This window comes from Chiloscyllium plagiosum, chromosome 37 (assembly GCF_004010195.1).
Source record: "Chiloscyllium plagiosum isolate BGI_BamShark_2017 chromosome 37, ASM401019v2, whole genome shotgun sequence".
Taxonomy (NCBI): domain Eukaryota; kingdom Metazoa; phylum Chordata; class Chondrichthyes; order Orectolobiformes; family Hemiscylliidae; genus Chiloscyllium; species Chiloscyllium plagiosum.
The window spans coordinates 20,218,220-20,238,178 of NC_057746.1; the positions used below are offsets into that span (position 1 = coordinate 20,218,220).

The window sequence follows — 19,959 nt, forward strand, 5'->3', positions numbered from 1 at the left end:
ACCATCACGTCTAGGGATGGGAGTTGGCTATCCTTTTCTTCTTCTCTCGTGAATTGGATTCCTGTGAGTGTGGCGTTGATGATCCGGTGTGTTTTTTTTTCTATTTCCGTGTTTTTAATGGTTACAAACGTGTCATCGACATATCTGACCTAGAGTTTGGGTTGAATTTGTGGTAGGACTGTTTGTTCTAACCTTTGCATAACTGCCTCTGCTATGAGTCCCGAGATTGGTGATCCCATGGGTGTTCCGTTGATTTGTTCGTATATCTGGTTGTTGAATGTGAAGTGTGTTGTGAGGCACAAGTCCAGTAGTTTAAGTATGCCGTCTTTGTTGATAGGTTCAGCGTCCTGTTTTCTGTTCTGTATGTCCAGTAGGTTGGCTATTGTTTCTCTTTCTTTTGTTCAAACCCGCTTTTTAGTTTGGTCTTATACTATGTTTCAAATGAAGAGCAATAAAGCTGCTTGCTAGAAAGAATTAAAGATATTTGTTCTGACTGATAGAGGGGTTAAAAAGAGTAGAGTTGATTCATCACTCATTTGGTTTAAAAGGTGGCTCTCTCTGCTGATAGCTCAGTTCAGATGAGGAAGTGCTGCATTTTCAGATGAATAGTCGAAACTGAGTCTATGTCTGCCCTATGTGGTGAATGTAAAAGATAACATGAAAGCTGTTGCAAAGTTAATGGGGAATTAGATTAGATTCCCTACAGTGTGGAAACAGGCCCTTCAGCCCACACTGACCCTCCAAAGAGTAACCCACCCAGACCCATTCCCCTCTGAATGATGCACCTAGCACTATTGGGAATTTAGCATGGCCAATTCATCTGACCTGCACATCTTTGGACTGAAACACAGGGAGAATGTGCAAACTCTACACAGTCACCTGAGGCTGGAATTGAACTTGGGACCCTGGTGCTGTGAGGCAGCGGTGCTAGCCACTGTGCCGCACTAAATTAGTTAGCCCTCAGCCAACATAACATTTATGAAAAAAACATTAGCATCAACAGGACATTGTCACATGGCTATGGAACTATTCTGTGCTTAGAATGGCTGCTTTTGTTTTGTAAATTACAATGGCAAAGCCACTTTTTAGAAAGATAAAAGTCCTTAATTGTGGGTAAGGTCCAAACATTCATTGTGCACACTGTAGGTGCAAGTTCTTTAATTTTCTTTCTGGACAGGACATTATCTCTGACAGGTAAAAACAATGACTGCAGATGCTGGAAACCAGATTCTGGATTAGTGATGCTGGAAGAGCACAGCAGTTCAGGCAGCATCCGAGGAGCATTATCTCTGACAGTAACAGCAACCAGGTTCAGCTGTGTTTCCTTCAGCAGTCACGGTGCAAAAACTTGTGTTCCGCTCTTCCCTTCAGTTAATGTGTAAGGGAGTTAGACTTTAAGCCCTGTGTCCACTGACCAAGACATGCAGGTTAGCCAATTACAAAGTGATCAGTCATCAATTAGTGTAAACTTTGGCTGAGTCAGTCATACAGCACCTGGGTAATCATAGATAGTGTGTACTATTTTAAGGCATATTGTTTTCCTTCTAGTTATTGCTGACGATCTGGTGACTGTTCAACAGCACTAATACAACTTTCCAAGGTCATGTGCTTGTGACCAACCACCAACGGTTTAATATCGTGTCCCTGCAGCAGGAGTTAAGGTATCGAACTCCTTTTCAGCATTTGTAAATAGGACGGGGGGCTATGAATTCCAGTTTCACCCTGGGATTGTTTGCTCTCCAGTGTTTTGAGCTGTGTACCACCTGCATTTTCTGCTGGCTGCTGTCTTGTCTTGCTTGCTCGTACGCTCCTTTGCAAGTGCTGTGTTTCACTCGTGTGATTTCTCATTTGTTCCATCCCCTCTCTGAGCCTTGCACCCCCTCTTCTCCTCTGTGTCGTGTACCTCTACACCATTGGACCCCCCTCTCGCCCTCTGTCTGCCTGGCCACTCTGTTTTGCTTTGTGTGTGTCTCTGTCTCTGTCTCTGTCTCTGTGCTGCACCTTCAGACAGCAGTTTCATTTGTGTGACTGGCTGGGACTCTGCTCATTTCACTGCAGTTCCTACCTCCATCTTTCAGCTCTTCACCCATCCCCCTCCACCAAGTAGTGCATTGGTTGTATGTGTTAAAAAGTAGTCTTTGTGATGTGCAGCGCCTGCTTTAAAAACATCTCCAAGCTGCTTCTGTGGGCTACGTGCAACCCCCTGGCCAGCCAGCTCATGAAGTCCAGGCCTTCTCTTCTTTGCAGCTTTCTGGTTCTCACTTGCTTGGGGGTACACCTCTGGCCTTGAGCCCAATGGGCTGGTCATTATCACTTTGTTGTTTGTGGGAGGTTTGGACAGGGTTCCTGTGCACAAAGTGGCTGCTTCTATGTTCCTCGTGACGGTGCTTCAGAACAGCACTCTGAGACGGTCTGAGGTGCTTTTGTAAATACGCGAGCCAGAAAGCCTTTCCGTTCTTTCCACGTCATGGGCTCGCTGAGTGAGTGTTAGTGTTTACAAGCCATGCTGCAGGTGTTCCAGACCACAGAGGGAGAGACATGAACAGAGATGCAGCGAGAGAGACAGAGACGTGCACACAGCGAATTACACTCACTGTCCTCTGGTGAAGGCAGTGAATGGGCAGCTTAACACCTTCCTGTGTCAGGACGATCAAAACTCAGCGTGCCAATGTGGTACGTTGTGACTCTGAACTGCCTTCGATCAGTGGTGCATATTTCTGCTACCAGAGCCCTGCTAATCAAGGCTTAAAATTACAAGGACTGGTTGCGTAGACCAGGATTGTACTTCCTGCAGCACAGAAGATTGCCGGGTTATTTAATTTGTAGTATTTGAGACTATTTGGGTGGATGTGGAGAAACTATTAATTTGTGAAGTAGAAGTGGGGAGTCTATAACAGTCCATAAGATCCGGGCTGTTCAGAGCAATCAAGAGCTCTGTCCCCATCTTCTCTCTCCCCATTTCTCCCACCTCCCCCACCCAAAAAGAAATCTGTAAAGGGTGTGGATTAATTGGAATTGTTAAAGGTCAGCGATCCAAGCTGGAATTTAAAATATAAATAAGCTATGATTGAAATGAAAGACAGACTAAGCTCAAGTGGCTTCCTGCTGTTCAAGGAACTCCTGTGAAGCATTTGATCATAGACTGGCCCCACTAACAACATTACAGTGGACATGTACACGTGTATAATGCTCACAATGAATCAGTGCTGTTCAAGAACATATGGTTGCTATTTTGTCCCTTGCGCTGTTCCTCGCTCCTCCACGGGGTGATTGAATCAACAATGGCCGTTTTCTTTGACCCTCTTTGATAATTATTTTCTGCAAGACAATCACGATATTTAAGAGGAAATTAGATAAGTGTTTCGCAAATGCTGTGACTGACTTGACAGTTACGCATAATGCGTTCCATAGTCCCTTAACCCTTTACTATTCATTTTATCTTCCTATCCCCTCCCTGTCTGTTTTGTGCTAATCCCAGCTTTACACCACCCTAAAATGTTAGGAGTAAGGTCCACAGATGTCACTTACCCGCTGTGCCCATTCTTCATGTGACAAACCTTAAATTGGGGATAGAGACCTGTGGCCAAGTCTTATCCTGACCTCCCCCACGCATGCAGTTTCCAATGAAGCACAGACCTGCAGTCTGTGGGGTTACATTGCTACTGATTTGAGCTATTGTGCATAGTGTAATCATCAATGTGATCTCACAGTGCTGGGTAGGGTGGTTCACACTGTCGCCAGACTCACTGCACTCAGCACTGCGGAAGGACATTCTCATCCATAGAATCCCTACAATGTGGATGCAGGCCATTCAGCCCACTGAGTCCATGCCAACCCTCCAAAGAGCGACCCACACCCCCTACCCTGTATTTCCCAGGCTAATCCATCTAGCCTGCACGTCCTTGGACACTATAGGCTATTCAGCATAGCCAAGCCACCTTAATCTGCATCACTTTTCACAGGGAGGAAACCAGAGCATCCGGAGGAAACCCACACAGACATGTGGAGAATGTGCAAACTCCAGACAGTCTCCTGAGGGTGGAATTGAACTTGGGCCCTGCTGCTTTGAGGCACTGTGCTATCCCTTTTCTTCAAAACCCTTTATTGCCTTACCCTGCCCTGTCTCTGCAGCACTAAAGACTTTTGAGGGTACTGTTCTCCTGCAGTCCATGCCTCTTGTATGTCCCTCAAATTCTTTGCCACACCATTGACTTCCATGTCTTCAGAGTAGGCTCCAAGCTCTGGAACTATCTCCCTTAAACTCCTTGCCTTTAGGACCCTTCTTGAGGTCATGCAATCTTTTGACACTGCTGTAATCAATAAAATCAAGACTGATCTAATTATTAAACATTCCCACCAACCTTGATGACCTTTCACCCACTCTGCCTCAAATGCCTTCAAGGATTCTACTTTCACCACTTTTTGAGGAAAAGAATTCCATAGACTCATAAATTTATACAGCATCGAAAGAGGCCAATTGGCCCATTGTGTACTTGTCAATCAGCACAGATCTAACTATACTAATGTCGTTTTGTAGCTCTTGAACCATATCCTCCAGAGCCAAAGAGTTTCTGACTCAGTCAGAGCACAGAAACAGACCCTCTGGTCCAACCAGTCCATGCTGACCATGTTTCCCCATGAGTGGCACGGTGGCTCAGTGATTAGCACTGCTGCCTCACAGCACCAGGGTCCCAGGTTTGATTCCAGCCTTAGGCGACTGTCTGTGTGGAGTTTGCACATTCTCCCCGTGTCTGCATGGGTTTCCTCCCACAATCCAAAGATGTGCAGGTTAGTTGAATTGGCCATGCTAAATTGCCCATAGTATTCGGTGCATTCATCAGAGGGAAATGGATCTGGGTGGGTTACTGTTTGGAGGGTCAGTGTGGACTGGTTGGGCCGAAGGGTCTGTTTCCACACTGTAGGAAATCTAATCTAATCTAATTAAACTAGAGTCATAGAGATGTACAGCTTTGGTCCGACACATCCATGTGACCAGGTATCCTAACCTAATCTAGTCCCATTTGCCAGTACTTAGCCTATATCTCTCTAAACCCTTCCTATTCATATTCCCATCCAGATGCCTTTTAAATGTCGTAATTGACCCACACTCCTCCACACCCTCTGGCAGCTCATTCCATACATGTACCACCATCTGTGTGAAAAAGTTACCCCATAGGCCCGTTGTAAATTTTTCCCATTCTCACCCTAAATCTATGCCCTATAGTTTTGGATTCCCCCACCCCTTGTCTACTTACCCTATCCATGCCCCTCGTGGTTTATAAACCTCTACAAGGTCACCCCTCAGCCAGTCACATTTGCCGGCATTTGACCCATACCTCTCTAAACCCTTCCTATCCATGTACCTGTCGAGATGTCATTTAGATGGTGTAACTGTACCTGCATCTATCGCTTCCTCTGGCAGGTCATTCCACACACAAACCACCCTCTATGGAAAAAGTTGCCCCTCAGGTCACTTTTAAATCTTTCTCCTCTCACTGTAAAAATATGCCCCCTAGTTTTGAAGTCACCCACCTTCAGGAAAAGATCTTTTTGTTATTTATCTTATCTATGCCCCTCATGATTTTCTAAACCCAGACTCCCAACACCTTCTGGGTGAAAAGACTTCTCCTCAATTCCCACCTTAACCTTCTACCTCTTACATTAAATCTACACCTTCTGGTATTAACCTCTCTGTAATGGAAAAAGTGCCTTCCTATCAATGTACTTTTAATCTTGCAGATCTCGATCGGTCTTCCTCCACTTTTGCCACTCCAGAGAGGTTAACCCCAAGCCTATCCAACCTTTCCTCATAGTTTGGACCCTCTAGCACAAGCAGTATCCTGGTAAATCTCCTCTGCACTCTCTCTAGGATTCCATTTGTTGCTGTCTGTTCACCTGATGTCCACTGATCATCATTTAATGCCTTACCAATTCTCATATCTAAGAGTAATAGAATCATGCAGCATAGAAACAGACTCTTCAGTCCTACCAGTTTATGCAGCACATAATCCTAAACTAAACTAATCACACCTGCCTGGTCTTGGCCCACATCCCTCCAATCCTTTCCTATTCATGTATCTATCCAAATGTCTTTTAAACCTTGTCATTTTACCCACATCCACCAATTCCTTAGGAGGTTCATTCCAGACATGAACCACCCTCTGTGTAAAAATAATTGCCTCTCATGTCTTTTTTAAAATCTCTTTCCTCTCACCATAAAAATGTGCTCCCTAGTCTTGAAATCCCGCATCCTAGGGAAAAGACAGCTACCATTATACCTCAGTACTGTATAAATTTCATAACGTCAAATCTCAACCTCCTCTGCTGTAGCGAAAGAAAGTCCCAGCCTTTCTTTATAACTCAAACCTTCCACACTCTTCTGAACCCTCTCCAGCTTAATGATATCCTTCCTATAACAATGTGACCAGAACTTCACACCATACTCCAGAAGAGGCCTCACCAATGTCTTTGCAGTCCACTTGGTGTAGCTAAACCCACAATGCCATTAGAGATCGATTTTGACCCCGTGACACAGTGATATATTCCCAAGTCAAGATAATGAGTGCTTGGAAGGAAACTTGCCGGTGGTGGTGTTCCCATATTTCTGCTGCTCTTATCCTTCTCTTAGTTTCATAATTTCCTTTTAAATTCCTCCCTGCACTTTTTTCTTATACTCTAATGTGGACTCTGCCCTTGGTATCTGCCATAAGCTTTTTTATTTTAAACAGTCCTAAGCTTTATACACTTTGACATTCAAGTTTCTCTGACTTTGAGAGAAGAAAATTCTCCTCATCTGTGTTAAATGGGTGACCCCCTTATTTTTAAGCAGTGATTCCCAGATTCTTTCACAAGAGAAATCCTTTCCACATCCACCCTATGAAGATCCCTACTCTTCTGAACTTGAGCAGTTACAAGCTTAACTTGTCCAGTCTTTCCTGGTAATGCAACTTACCCATTCCAGTGGTTGGTCTACAAGCTTCTCTGAAGTACTTCCAGCTCATTTGCGTCCTTCCTTAGCCAAGGAGATAAATACTATACACAGTACGGCAGTAGTCTCATCAGCACCCTGTATAAATGACGAATAAACTCCCTACTTTTGCCTTTATTTCCTCTCATGATGCACTGATCCAAATAAAAAGACTGGAAAACACAGGTGCATTTCTGTAGCACCTATCAGAACTTCAGGATCTTCCAAGGCACTGTGTGACCAGGGAGGTACATGAAGTGGAGTCTCCGGTAAGATAGCATGTGTGGCAGTCAATTTGTGCGCAGCAGTGTGCTCACAACTAGGCTCCACATCTTTGGGAGGATGTCTGTTCACAGAGTCATAGAGATGCACAACATAGAAATGGTACCTTTGGTCCAACTCGTCCATGCTGACCAGATATCCTAAATTAATCTGGTTCCACTTGCCAGCACTTGGCCCATATCCCTCTAAAGCCTTGCTGTTCATATACCCATCCAGATGCCTTTTAAATGTTGTAATTGTCTCTGCCTCCACCACTTCCTCTGGCAGCTCATTCCATACACGCACCACCGTGTGTGAAAAAGTTGCCCTTTCAGTCCCTTTTAAATCTTTCCTTTCTCACCTTAAACCAATGCCCTCTAGTTTTGAACTAGCCTACTCTGGGGGACAAAAGACCTTGACTATTCACCCTATGGCGTGCCCCTTCATGATTTTAAAACCTCCATACGGTCACCCCTCATTCCTAAGGAGTATTCTTGTGTTAAACTACTGAGTCTTAAGTAGGGGTACCATAACAATTTATTTTCAAGAAAAAAAACTGATCAAATTTAAATTCCGGCGTGACTAATAACCATCCAATCATGTACTTAGTATATACTTAATTTATACAGTTAACACCTCGGGCCCTCGCTGTACATTGAGGATGCTATGTGAATGCAAGTTGTTGTTGTCGTTGTCGAAAAGGTTTGTGCCACGGTGTTGGTTTTTTTTTGTTTGTTTGTTTGGAGGTGGAAATCTGGTGATGCGTGCAGCCAGGAATGTCGTGCACCTTCGCTGAGCTGACCAGGCGGTTCTGTACACCACAGACAGGGAGTGGCAGATTGTATTCATTCAAAGTTGTGCACAGAACAAAGTCTGACGTCAAGAAATAAAGAACTCGGTCTGGAAGCTGCTTCGCTTCCATCAGTCTTTCCCCCCCCTCCCTCCAACTGCCCCGAAGCACCTAGTCTGTTCCCAAATGTTTTATCCTGGTGTCGCTTGGACAAGATTTCAGAATAGCCGGCAGTGGGCAATGAGGAGAGAGAGAGAGAGAGCCGTGATCGTTGGACGATGACCGAGTTGGTAGCCAGTATGTAAAAATTGCACTTCCTCTCTGGGAAGAGTCGTTTAGAAACTTTAATGTGTGTGCGTGTGAACTTTTTAATGTCTTCATCACCCAGCCTCCCCTCCCCATTCTCACGTTCCCCTGAAGGTGCGTTTCAGATTTCTTTCACTTGTCAACGTGTGGCACTCTGGGGTAGTAGAGCCTTTTCAAAGGGGGGGTGGGGGGTTCCCTCTCTTCCACCCCCCCCCCCTTAATGTTCTCAAGCGGCTTTTGCATTTTAACGCATCACTTGTAAAGCTGGTCGCGGCGGTGGGCTGTGTGCAGGAGTTGTGTAGGGTCAGTCGCTGCGGATGCTCCTGGGGCTGGGAGGACATCCTGCCCTCTGACTCCTGGTCACGGTACACTTGGTGGTGGGGGTCTGCTGGGAAGCCAGCGCTGTTGTTGTGGTGTGACGGGTACTGGAATTGTTCTGTTCCTGGGGCTGGGAGAACATCCTGCCCTCTGACTCCTGGTCACGGTACACTTGGTGGTGGGGGTCTGCTGGGAAGCCAGCGCTGTTGTTGTGGTGTGACGGGTACTGGAATTGTTCTGTTCTCTGCTGCCTCGCCCCCAGAATGTGCGCTGGATCTCCCTGGCAGGGATTGTGTGTGCTGGAGTGACTGGATGCCCCAGTTTGGCCTGTGGCTGCACTGGGGTCTGTCAGGGTGTCTCTGTCTGCAACTCCTGTTCCCCTGCTAACAAGAGAAGCAAAGAAAAATGTCAGGAGCAGTTCTGCACAGACTAACTAATTTCCACGAACGACCATTGTAGCACAGTCTGGGTGGCAGTGGCCCTGCCCAAAGGATGAGTTGGCAGCATTTGAAAGAAAAGCTTACATTGATATAGTACTTTTCAGGCTCCATAAAGCACTTTACAGTGCACACAGACGCACACAAAATTACGTTTAAATGCAGGCAGGTAGACAGCACTTATTTTTCTTTTTAAGGTGGTGTTAGTCCAGAAATATTAGCCTGGACACTGAGAAGATGTTTTTTTTTAAATTATTGCCCCATGGGATCCTTTTACATCCACTTGGGAAGGCAGACTGGGCCTGCATTGGAATCAGGAATTGTAAGTGCTCACCGCCGAGAACTCCTTCTTGGCCCATGCCCATGGAGCGAAAGTTCTTGTCCATCGTGTAGGATTTCCCAGTGGTTTCTGGTTTGGCTCTGGTTTCTCCTTCAGTGAAAGGGTGTGTGTGAATTGATGTTGAAATAGACACAGTGAAACAGACCAAAACCAAAGTCAGGAGAGTGAAATTGAGGGTGATCAGATTAGCCACAGTCTCACTGAATGGCGCAGCAGACTCGATGGGCCAAATGGCCTCCTCCTGCCAGTACACCTTATGGATTCCTCCATAAGGTGCTCTCCAGCTGCTTGTTCAACAACACTTGGTGTGCTTTTTCCCAGCTGCCCACTTATTAATAAGTTTGTCCCAGCTCTGTACGTAGTGACTGCTATTGTGGAACCAGGTTCAGATAACGTAAGACAGCAGTCTGATTGAGATCTTCATCCTTTGAAAGGAGGCTCTTGCCAACCCCCTTTTTACGTGGGGCCATTTGAGGTAATCTAACACCTGTGATCGTTTAACAGAAGCAGGTTCTGGGGGTTAGCAATTTGCCAGATGGTAGCTTAATTTCGTTCAAGTTCCAGCATCAGTTTCAGATCCTCCTTTCTCTCCTAAACCTCCTGTCCCTGAGATGTAATTAGATATGCAACATGTTTCTATTTCCCTGGAAACCAGCCCAATTGAACATAAAAAGCTTTGCTGTCCATGTGTGGTTTCTGTTTCCTATTCTGTCTTTTCTCACATACTCTCTTGCTTTTAATCTGCAGCTCTGATTCTCATTTGGATGTGTTTTTTGGTTCTGCCTCTCTGGGGTGTGAATTTGATTCCCTGTGCAGCTGGGTGTTTTGCTTGGTTTGTTTTTAGTTCTGGGTGCGTGCATACAAGTGTACCTGGGTGTATGTGTGTATATACTGGTTGTTTCTGTGCGTACGGGTGCGTTGCTTGTGTCTTTGGTTTCCGTGTCACTGTTGAGTACCTAGGTTCTGAGTTTTGAGTGTTTCTGCATGGGCACCCGACTATGTTTTTGGTTTTGTGTTTGTGTACACGTGTGAATGTAGAATGTGTTTTTTGGTTTGCTCTTTAGGTGTGTGTCACTGGTTTTGCTTTAGTTTGTTTCAAGCCTCTGTGCATACCTGGATTTGTTTTAGGCTTTTTGTTTGGTGTGGAGCTGTGTCACTGGTTTAAAGTGTTTTTCTGGGTATATTTTGAGGAGGTGTGTATGTTTTTGTATGTTGTGTTGTTGGTTTTGTGTCCATATCCTGTATCCAGCTCTCGCACGCTGTTTTAACTACTTTAATGTATCAGACATAGATTGTAACCAGATACTGCCACTGAGAATTTTACTAACAGAACTAGAGATTCACTGCAGCAAACCACTAACTCTCTCATGCTTTGGGTTTATTTTTTTTTCATTTGCTTGGTATATTCTTTAGGTGTAGCATTGTTTAAAGCTATGAACGAAATATGGATTTGCGCTTTTAAAGTCCTTTTCAGATCCTCGGATCTTCTCTTGGCTAATCAAGCATTTGAAATGTGTCCAATGTTGGAAATGTGTCAGCTCCATTGTGCAGAGCAAGTACCCATGAACAGCAGTGATGATCACTAATCTCTTTTAGTGATGCTGATTAAGGTATAACTAGGAAACTTGCGAGTTCACAGTGTGTGGTGGTATCTCCTAACTCCACAACAGGAGACTGATAGTGCTTTTGTTTAACTTCTCATCCATAAGGTGGTATCTCTGTCACCACCTACGCCTTTGGTACTGCACTGGAGTGTCCGCTTAGTTTACGTGCACCTCTCTGTGAAGCTGTCCTCAAACTAATGATGATCTGACTCTTGGGACGAAAGTGTTAGCCCAGAGTCACAGCAGGCACCGTGTGATCCAAGTTGTCAAACAGAGAGCCCTTCACTGACTTGTTAAACTGATCTTCTCGTCTTATATAGATGGGGAAAATGACATCTCCCCACCATAGATCAGGTGATGAACCCAACATGATCACTTATTGATCCTTTGGAAGGTAAAATGGTCACGATTTTACTTAGTTGGCTAGATGAGTTCAATTCCCTTTCCCATATCCAACTGATACAGCCTGCCTCCCCACCTTGCCCCTGAAAGCAAAGAGTTTGACAAACCAACACAGACATTGGGGTTCACTAGTTGAGGATGGGGATAATTGAAAAGAGTCCCTCCTCCTAGTGAGTTGTTTATTTTGTCCAGCACCATTTATTACTGGATGTAGCAAGACTACAGAGTGTAGATCTGATCCAGTGACATGGAATCATTTAGCTTGGCTTGTGTCCTTGGTATGCAAACACAAGGGAATCTCAATTATTCAAACAACACGGATGGGGAGTATTTTGTTTATAAAATCAAATGTTAGGATAATTAAGGTTCCTCTGCAGACTGTTGTTATACTTTCTCCAGGTTAATACATTTTATCTTTAGGTTATATCCTAGTGCTGCTTCTGGTGAAACTTCACTAATTCCCCGGCTTGATGGTAATGTTAATGTGGGGGATTTACCAGGCTATGGGCTTACAGATTGTGGTTGAAGACAGCTCTGCTGACTGCGATTGTCTCGCTGTGTCTCGTGGATGACCAGGCTTGAGTTGCTAGATCTAGTTAAAATCTAACCTGCTCAGCATGGTTGCCACGTAACACATTGCAATATGTTTGAAATGTGAGTTCATCGCCTCCAGGACTGTGCCCCGGTCACTCCTGACAACACTGCCATGTGACAGATGCAGCTGAATCTTGTTGGTTTCTTCGCCACCTTCTGCATACCTAGTCTAGCATATATTTTGTTTACAACTCCGCCAGCTTGGAGAGTCAGTAGTGGTACTACCAAGCCATTCTTGGTGATGGACATTGAAGTCCCTACATGGATATACCTTTGTCTTTGCTCTCCTTCCTCCAAGTTGTGTTCAACATGAAGGAAACTTCTTTTATCAATGAGGGAAGGGGATAAGAAAATCAGCAAGGTGTTTAAATGTTCATATTGGACCTGAGACTTTGAGATCCAGAATTAATGTTGAGGACTATCAGGTGTCTCCCTCCTGATCATCTATCGCTCTACTGCCAGCTTGGGATTGGTTTTGCCTGGGACAGTGTCTTGTAAGATACAATTCCATGCATGTGACTAGGCTGTTGCTTGACAGCCTTCCGAATTTTGACACAAACCCCCCCCCCCAGGATCATGACGGTTAGGTTTACTGATGTTGTTTCCTGACTCTGCCTTCTACCTGTAATTGGAACTGCTCGACTAGTGGTGTAGTGAGATATAGAACACAAGTTTTTGATAGTATTTCCAGAATGTTGAGGGGAAAACAACCAGTTTCATTCCTTTTATCAGACTTTGCATGGTCAGATACAACTGAGGGACATGTTAGGCTATTTCAGAGGATGATCAATAATCATTCACAATGTTTTTTGGCCTGGACTCACATGTAGCCCAATAGCGGGATTCAGATACAGAATGGAAACTAGTGGTGTAGTGAGATATAGAACACAAGTCTTTGATAGTATTTCCAGAATGTTGAGGGGAAAACAACCAGTGTCTGTCCAGTTTCATTCCTTTTATCAGACTTTGCATGGTCAGATACAACTGAGGGACTTGTTAGGCTATTTCAGAGGATGATCAATAATCATTCACAATGTTTTTTGGCCTGGACTCACATGTAGCCCAATAGCGGGATTCAGATACAGAATGGAAACAGACCCTTTGATCCAACTCATCTATGCCGACCAAGTTTCTCAAAGTAAACTAGTCCCACTTGCCTGTGTTTTGCCCATATCACTTGGTAGGAAGGCTACAGAAGGATACAGACAAGTTGAGTGGGCAGAATCTTGGAAGATGTTGTGTATATGATTATAAATACTGCAAATGTTTTCATTGGAAGAGAGTGTTAAACTGGGTCCCTTGATTATCTGTCCAACGACAAAACTATTGCCACTGCCTGTCTCTCTTGGACATGTTTACGGCAGGTGTAAATGGCAAAATTCCGAATAGCTACATTCCGAAAGCAAGTCGAGGAAATGAGGGAAAAACGAAGAAAAGTAAGACATAAACCAGTTAATAAACACAATAAAAATGGGAGTGGAGGATGCAATCTAAACTTGGTGAATGCAGTGTTGAGTCCGTGGGTCTGTGAATTCAATGTTCTGACAATGCAACTGAGCCTAGATGGAAAGGGCAGAATGGGAGCAAGGTGGAACGTTGAAATAAGTGACAGGTAGCTCAGGGTCCCACTTACAGACTGAACAGAAGAGTTATCCAGTGAAGCAATTACCCAGTCTGCATTAATAAGACCATAAAAATTAGGAGCAGTGGTAGGCCATTTGGCTTATCAAGTCTGATCCAATATTCGATAGCATTAGCTGTTCTGATCATTCTCAACCTCACTTTGCTGCCTTATCCCTATAACTCTTGATTCCCTTACCGATTAAAAATCTGTATCTCAATTTTGGTCCCTCCAATCTAGAGACTACATGAGCAATGGATACAGTATACACTTGGAAGGTGTGTTTGGAGTCTCTTCAGGGAGTGGGTGAACAAGCAGGTATTTGCATAGAAAGGTGTCGTAGGAAAGGGTGTGTTAAGGGTGTCCAGCAATAAAAATGGTGTCCGAGAGGCAGAGTCTGCAGAGAATTTCTTCATTTCTCTTCCCTGAAGTTCTAGTATTTTATATCTAATAAGTAATGCTGCAGGAATCATGTTGTGCCTACTTTCAGAGCTGTTTGAGTTTTTTTGGAATGAAAGCAAGGGAAACAGCTGGCTAGTCCCCGGTTGAATGAGAGAGGGTTCAGAAATGATGTAGAACAGCTGTGATCAGTGAGGCCTGTCACCCTTGGAGGCCCCATTAAAGGGCAGCACTCGCACTTCAACCATGTTTTCTTGAGAGGATTCACTGAAATGATCCTTAGAGGGAGTCAGATATCAGTGCTCCTAACATCTAGCAGAGGTTGTGCGGAAACCTCCAACGTCTGACTGGGTGAGAGGATATTCTGGGCTGGCAGGTTCTGTTTCAAGTCCAGATCAGCGGTGGGTTTGGCAGCCAAGTGGCGTCGAATAGGGTCCAACAATGGGTAGAGTCCAATGTAAGTATCGAAGGATAGGGTGAGAGAGACATGAGTAGAGTATTGGTGGGTAAGGGAGGATAGAGGAGAACGAGGGGGATAAAGAAGGAAGCTTTGGTGATTGTTGCTGCCTAATATCTTAGCAAGCTTTTTTGCTGACTTTCTGACTTGCATTCAGCTGTTTCTGTATCTGATCTAACCATCCATGTAAAATGGGTCAAAATGAGCCCACTTCCACTCCTATATTGTCAGAGATAAAAATGTAGAAGGGGAAGATGGAAAGGAGGGATGAGTGTGTGTGGATGGGTGGTGGAGGGTGTTAATCCTGGAGCTTAATTTAATACCATGGGAATCAAAGATGAGGCAGAGGAAGTGTTATTTGCAGAAATTGTTTCTGTATATTTACTGACAGTCTCCAGATTTCTTTCTGTACTCCCCCGGTCCTTGTGTACACACTGTTCCCTGAATTACGTAATATTTGGATGCCATCTCTTTGTTAGTTTTAATTTGTTGCCGTGCTGTTGGAAGCAGGGCTGCCTTGTAAATATAATTATCAGAACCAACAGATACAGGCTTATTGTCATTCAGGGAAGTAACTAATTACATGAATTAGTGCCTGGGTGTGATATTGGCATATGCGAACTTCCTCATCTATTAACTCAGTCACACAATCTACTCTGAGATTGGGGTGTCCTCATTAACCCTTTATAAACCATTCTCTTATTTTGCTTGTTCCTATTAACCCCAAAGCTGCTGCTCTTCAACCGGGAGCCTATCTATCCATTTTTAACCCTGTCGCCACCATTTATCTTTAACTGTAGCATGCTCCGTATGAACTGTCTTTTACTCTTGCACACTGACTGCAACTTAGTCCAGGCAGTTCGTCTGTTTGATTCCTGTTGGGACAAATTAACCCTGTGACTGGGTTTGCTCCTGTTTACATTGTATGAGAGTTCCTTCAGTGATGGTGGTATATCATATTGGCATCCCGGGTTTGACACAGAGTAAAGTTCCCACTTTCGTTGTTCCATCAAACTCTCTTGGACTAGATGTAACTCAGGTTAGCTATGTAGTGAAAATATCCCACCAAACACCTTCAGATCATGAATAACTTGGGTTAGTACAACTTCTTTTATGCTTGTCCCATCAAAAACTAGGAAAAGCGTAAAGCTCCCTCTGAGCTGTCCCATCCAAACAAACTTCGAGCATGTACAGTGCAGATTAGTCCTGGGCATTACCACAGAGCCACATGAAAAGGGGGAGGGCACTTCAGCTCTGAAAGCTACCCTACCATTCGGTTAGATCACAGTCGACCTGCATCCCAACAACTATCTGCCTATGCAGCCTTGAGAATTCCTGCCGTTTATTACACTGAATGGAGTCTCTAACTTCAAATAATGCTCACACTATTAATGGGATCTTGCCTAGGGCACACTAACCTGTATGCCTTACTCTGTCCGGGTTTTCTTTCATTTAATGATCTGCCTGTACTGCTCACAAACAAAGCTTTTCACTGTGCTTAGGTACATGTGACAATAAATCAAATCAATCCATTTATGACATAGAATCCAGAATGTTTGTGAGGGAAAGGGAGTTAAAGATTTCCACTATCCTTTGTAAAAGTTTTTCCCATTTTCCTTATGGCTAAGCTACAAGTTTTAAAAATAACAATACTCCCCCAGCCCGGCCATTGCATTTTTTTGGGAGTAACAATGCCCAGTATTTCACAATGTGCTCTCTACAACTGGAACATAGCTTCTGTTCCTTCCCTTGTATTCTCATTCCCTATTTCAGATAAAGGATAATGTTCTGTGTTCGCATTTTGGATTACTTTGTACTAGCTATATACTAGCGTGCAGTAATCTTTGTGTACGGATATTTAAATTCCCTTTGCATCTCTACAGTGTCGCGTCCCTTGGCACTAAGAAAATTGTATTCCAGCCAAATTGGACAATCACCCACTTCTCTCACTTTGAACATGAAATTGTGGTTCATATAAACATGTAATTGTGTCAAAAAAAGTGCCCACGAAGCATCTTTTGACATTTCATTATTTAAAAGGCATGATATAAATATAAATTGTTATAGTTGCGTCAGTAACTAAAGGGCACACTTGAAACCAGTGCCAACATGTCCAAAACTCTAACCCTCTATTGCTAGTAACATGCTGGTAAATCTCTTCTGAATCCTGCACAACCTCAAAGCACCAAGCAATGAAGGTAAGCATGCTAAACACCACCTTCACCGTCTACTGGTGACGGAAATTTCAAAGATTGATATACCTAAATCCTCCCGAGGTCTGTTTGACAACACTACCCAGTGTTGCTACTATTAACTTGTATAAGACCTGCCCTTGTTTGTTCTCCTGAAAAGTAGCTTTTAGGTTGAAGTAATGAGGAAAGTGCAGCAGGTAGATTGTGGTCAGCACTCCATAAATGTCAGTGTGCATCTAACTCTGAAAAGTCAACATGCGAGTCTCTCTCTCTTATACATATCATAGAGATGTACAGCACGGAAACAGACACTTCGGTCCAACCAGTCCATGCCGACCAGATATCTCAACCCAATCTAGTCCCACCTGCCAGCACCTGGCCCATGTCCCTCCAAACCCTTCCTATTCATATACTCATCCAAATGCCTCTTAAATGTTGTAATGGCAGCTCATTCCATACACGTACCACCCTCTGTGTGAAAACGTTGCACCATAATTCTGGACTCCCCCACCCCATATTTTGCATATTTTTCCTATCCACGCCCCTCATAATTTTGTAAACCTCTATAAGGTCACCCCTCAGCCTCCAACCTTCCAGGGAAAACAGCCCCAGCCTGTTCAACCTCTCCCTATAGCTCAAGTCCTCCAACCCATGGCAACATCCTTGTAAATCTTTTCTGATCCCTTTCAAGTTTCACAACATCTCTCCAATAGGAAGACCAGAATTGCACACAATATTCCAAGTGGCCTAACTAATGTCCTATACAGCCACAACATGACCTCCCAACTCCTGTACTCAATAGTCTGACCAATAAAGGAAAGCATACCAAACGCTGCCTTCACTATCTATCTACCTGCGACTCCACTTTCAAGGAGCTATGAACCTGCACTTCAAGGTCTCTTTGTTCAGCAACACTCCCTAACACCTTACCATTAAGTGTATAAGTCCTGCTAAGATTTGCTTTCCCAAAATGCAGCACCTCGCATTTATCTGAATTAAACTCCATCTGCCACTTCTCAGCCCATTGGCCCATGTGGTCCAGATCCTGTTGTAATTTGAGGTAACTAACTAACTAGAGGGTGTAACTTTCTCAAACTTCAACAGGTTCACGTGATATTAGATTCCCTACAGTGTGGAAAGTGGGCCTTCAGCCCAACCAGTCCACACTGACTCTCCGAAGAGTAACCCACCCAGACCCATTTCCCTCACTAATGCACCTAAGACTACTGGTAATTTAGCATGGCCATTCCACCCTAACGTGTACATCTTTGGACTGTGGGAGGAAACCGGAACACCCGGAGGAAACCCACGCAGAGAATGTGCAAACTCCACACAGACAGGCTGGAATCGAACCTGGGTCCCTGGCGCTAACCACAGAGCCAACGTGTGTGTCCCACTCTGCCATTCCCCACCATGCTTGAAACCCGTTGAGTGTGTGGCGCTGGAAAAGCACAGCAGGTCAGGCAGCATCCGAGAAGCAGGGAAACATAAATTCCCAAATCAGGAAAGCCCTCGAGCCTTCAGCACCTTCTCCTCCGTGTTTGAAACCTGGTTAAACTCCCAGCGTTGATTTTGGTGGTGGTTGTTGTTATAGCTGCTCCACTTGCTTTTGGAATGTAGTTATTCGGGATTTTGCAAACTTACGTCTGCCCTTTTTTTTTGTTTCCTCCTCTTTCTTTCTTTCGTGTACCTTCCACCCTCCCCCTTTCGTTGCAGGTTGATGGAGTTGCACTGACCCAGCCGCTGTTGGTGGAGGTGGAAGAGGAGCAAAGCTGGAAAAGTGTGCGTGTGTGCGGGTGTGTGCAAGGGGGGGGGATAGAGAGACATGCTGCGGCGGACCAACGTCATCGTCTGGGGTGTGCTGCTGTTCGTCGGCTGGAACCTGCTGCTGCTGTTCTTCCTGCTGGGCCGGCCGCCGTCTGGAGGAGCTGCTGCAGGAGGAGGAGGAGGAGGTGGTGGTGCTGCTGCTGCAGGAGGAGGCGGCGGAAGGGAGGACACCGACCCGGAGCAGCTGACCCGCGACGTGGTGCGGGTGGCCGAGGAGGTGGAGGCCGAGCTGGAGAACCAGAAGCGGCTGCTGCAGCAGATCCAGCGGCACCGCCAGGGGCTCTGGCGGCTCAAAGCTGACGGCGCAGGCGCCGCCCCGCCTCCTTCTCCTCCTCCTCCCCCTCCCTCCTCCGTCGTCATCCCGGAAGCGCAGGAGGTGCTGCCGGTGCTGGTGATTGGCTGCGACCGGCCCAGCATCCGGCGGTGCCTGGACAAGCTGCTGCAGTACCGCCCCTCCAAGGAGCTCTACCCGGTGCTGGTGAGCCAGGACTGCGGCCACGAGGAGACGTCGCGCGTCATCGCGTCGTACGGCGACCAGCTGGTGCACCTGCGGCAGCCGGACCTGTCCGAGCCGCGCGTGCCGCCCGAGCACCGCAAGTTCCGCGGCTACTACAAGATCTCGCGGCACTACCGCTGGGCGCTCAACCAGGTGTTCCGCGCGCTGCGCTACCGCGCCGCCGTGGTGCTCGAGGACGACCTGGAGGTGGCGCCCGACTTCTTCGAGTACTTCCGCGCGCTGCTGCCGCTGCTGCGCCGCGACCCGAGCCTGTGGTGCGCGTCCGCGTGGCACGACAACGGCAAGGAGCAGATGGTGGAGGCGGCGCGCGCCGACGCGCTGCACCGCACCGACTTCTTCCCGGGCCTCGGCTGGATGCTGCTGAGCGACACCTGGGAGGAGCTCGAGCCGCGCTGGCCCGCCGCCTTCTGGGACGACTGGATGCGCGGGCCGGCGCAGCGGCGCGGCCGCGCGTGCGTGCGGCCCGAGGTCTCGCGCACGGTGACCTTCGGGCGGCGCGGGGTCAGCAACGGCCAGTTCTTCGACCAGCACCTGCGCTTCATCAAGCTGAGCGAGCGCTTCGTGCCGTTCGCCCGCCTCGACCTGTCCTACCTCGCGCGGGAGGCGTACGACCCGGCGTTCGCGCGGCGGGTGTACGGCGCGCCCGCCGTGCGCCTCGAGGAGCTGCAGCGCGGCGAGCGGCCCGAGCTGCGGCGGGTGCGCGTGCAGTACACCTCCCGCGACACCTTCAAGGCCTTCGCCAAGGCGCTCGGCGTCATGGACGACCTCAAGTCGGGCGTGCCGCGCGCCGGCTACCGCGGCGTCGTCAGCGTCATGTACCGCGGCCGCCGCGTCTACCTGGCGCCGCCCGAGGACTGGAGCGGCTACGACCCCACGTGGAGCTAGCGGCACCGCCCCCAGCCCCGCCCCGCCCCCAGCCCCGCCCCG

At 46.5% G+C, this 19,959-nt stretch overlaps 1 protein-coding gene across 5 annotated transcripts in view; it reads left to right on the plus strand.

The window, feature by feature from the left end:
* Nucleotides 1-19,953, plus strand: part of mgat1b (alpha-1,3-mannosyl-glycoprotein 2-beta-N-acetylglucosaminyltransferase b) — a 30,585-nt gene extending 10,632 nt beyond the window's left edge. For 2 of the 5 annotated variants that reach the window (XM_043678039.1, XM_043678042.1), the window contains exon 2: nt 18,405-19,953. In XM_043678039.1, coding sequence (XP_043533974.1) covers nt 18,514-19,917 — 1,404 coding nt within the window. In that variant the 5' untranslated portion in view covers nt 18,405-18,513 and the 3' untranslated portion in view covers nt 19,918-19,953. Of the gene's footprint in view, nt 1-1,548; nt 1,662-7,681; nt 8,316-13,012; nt 14,497-18,404 lie in introns of those variants that run through there. The other 3 variants (XM_043678040.1, XM_043678038.1, XM_043678041.1) reach the window with 3 other exon arrangements.
* Nucleotides 19,954-19,959: the final 6 nt, after the last annotated feature.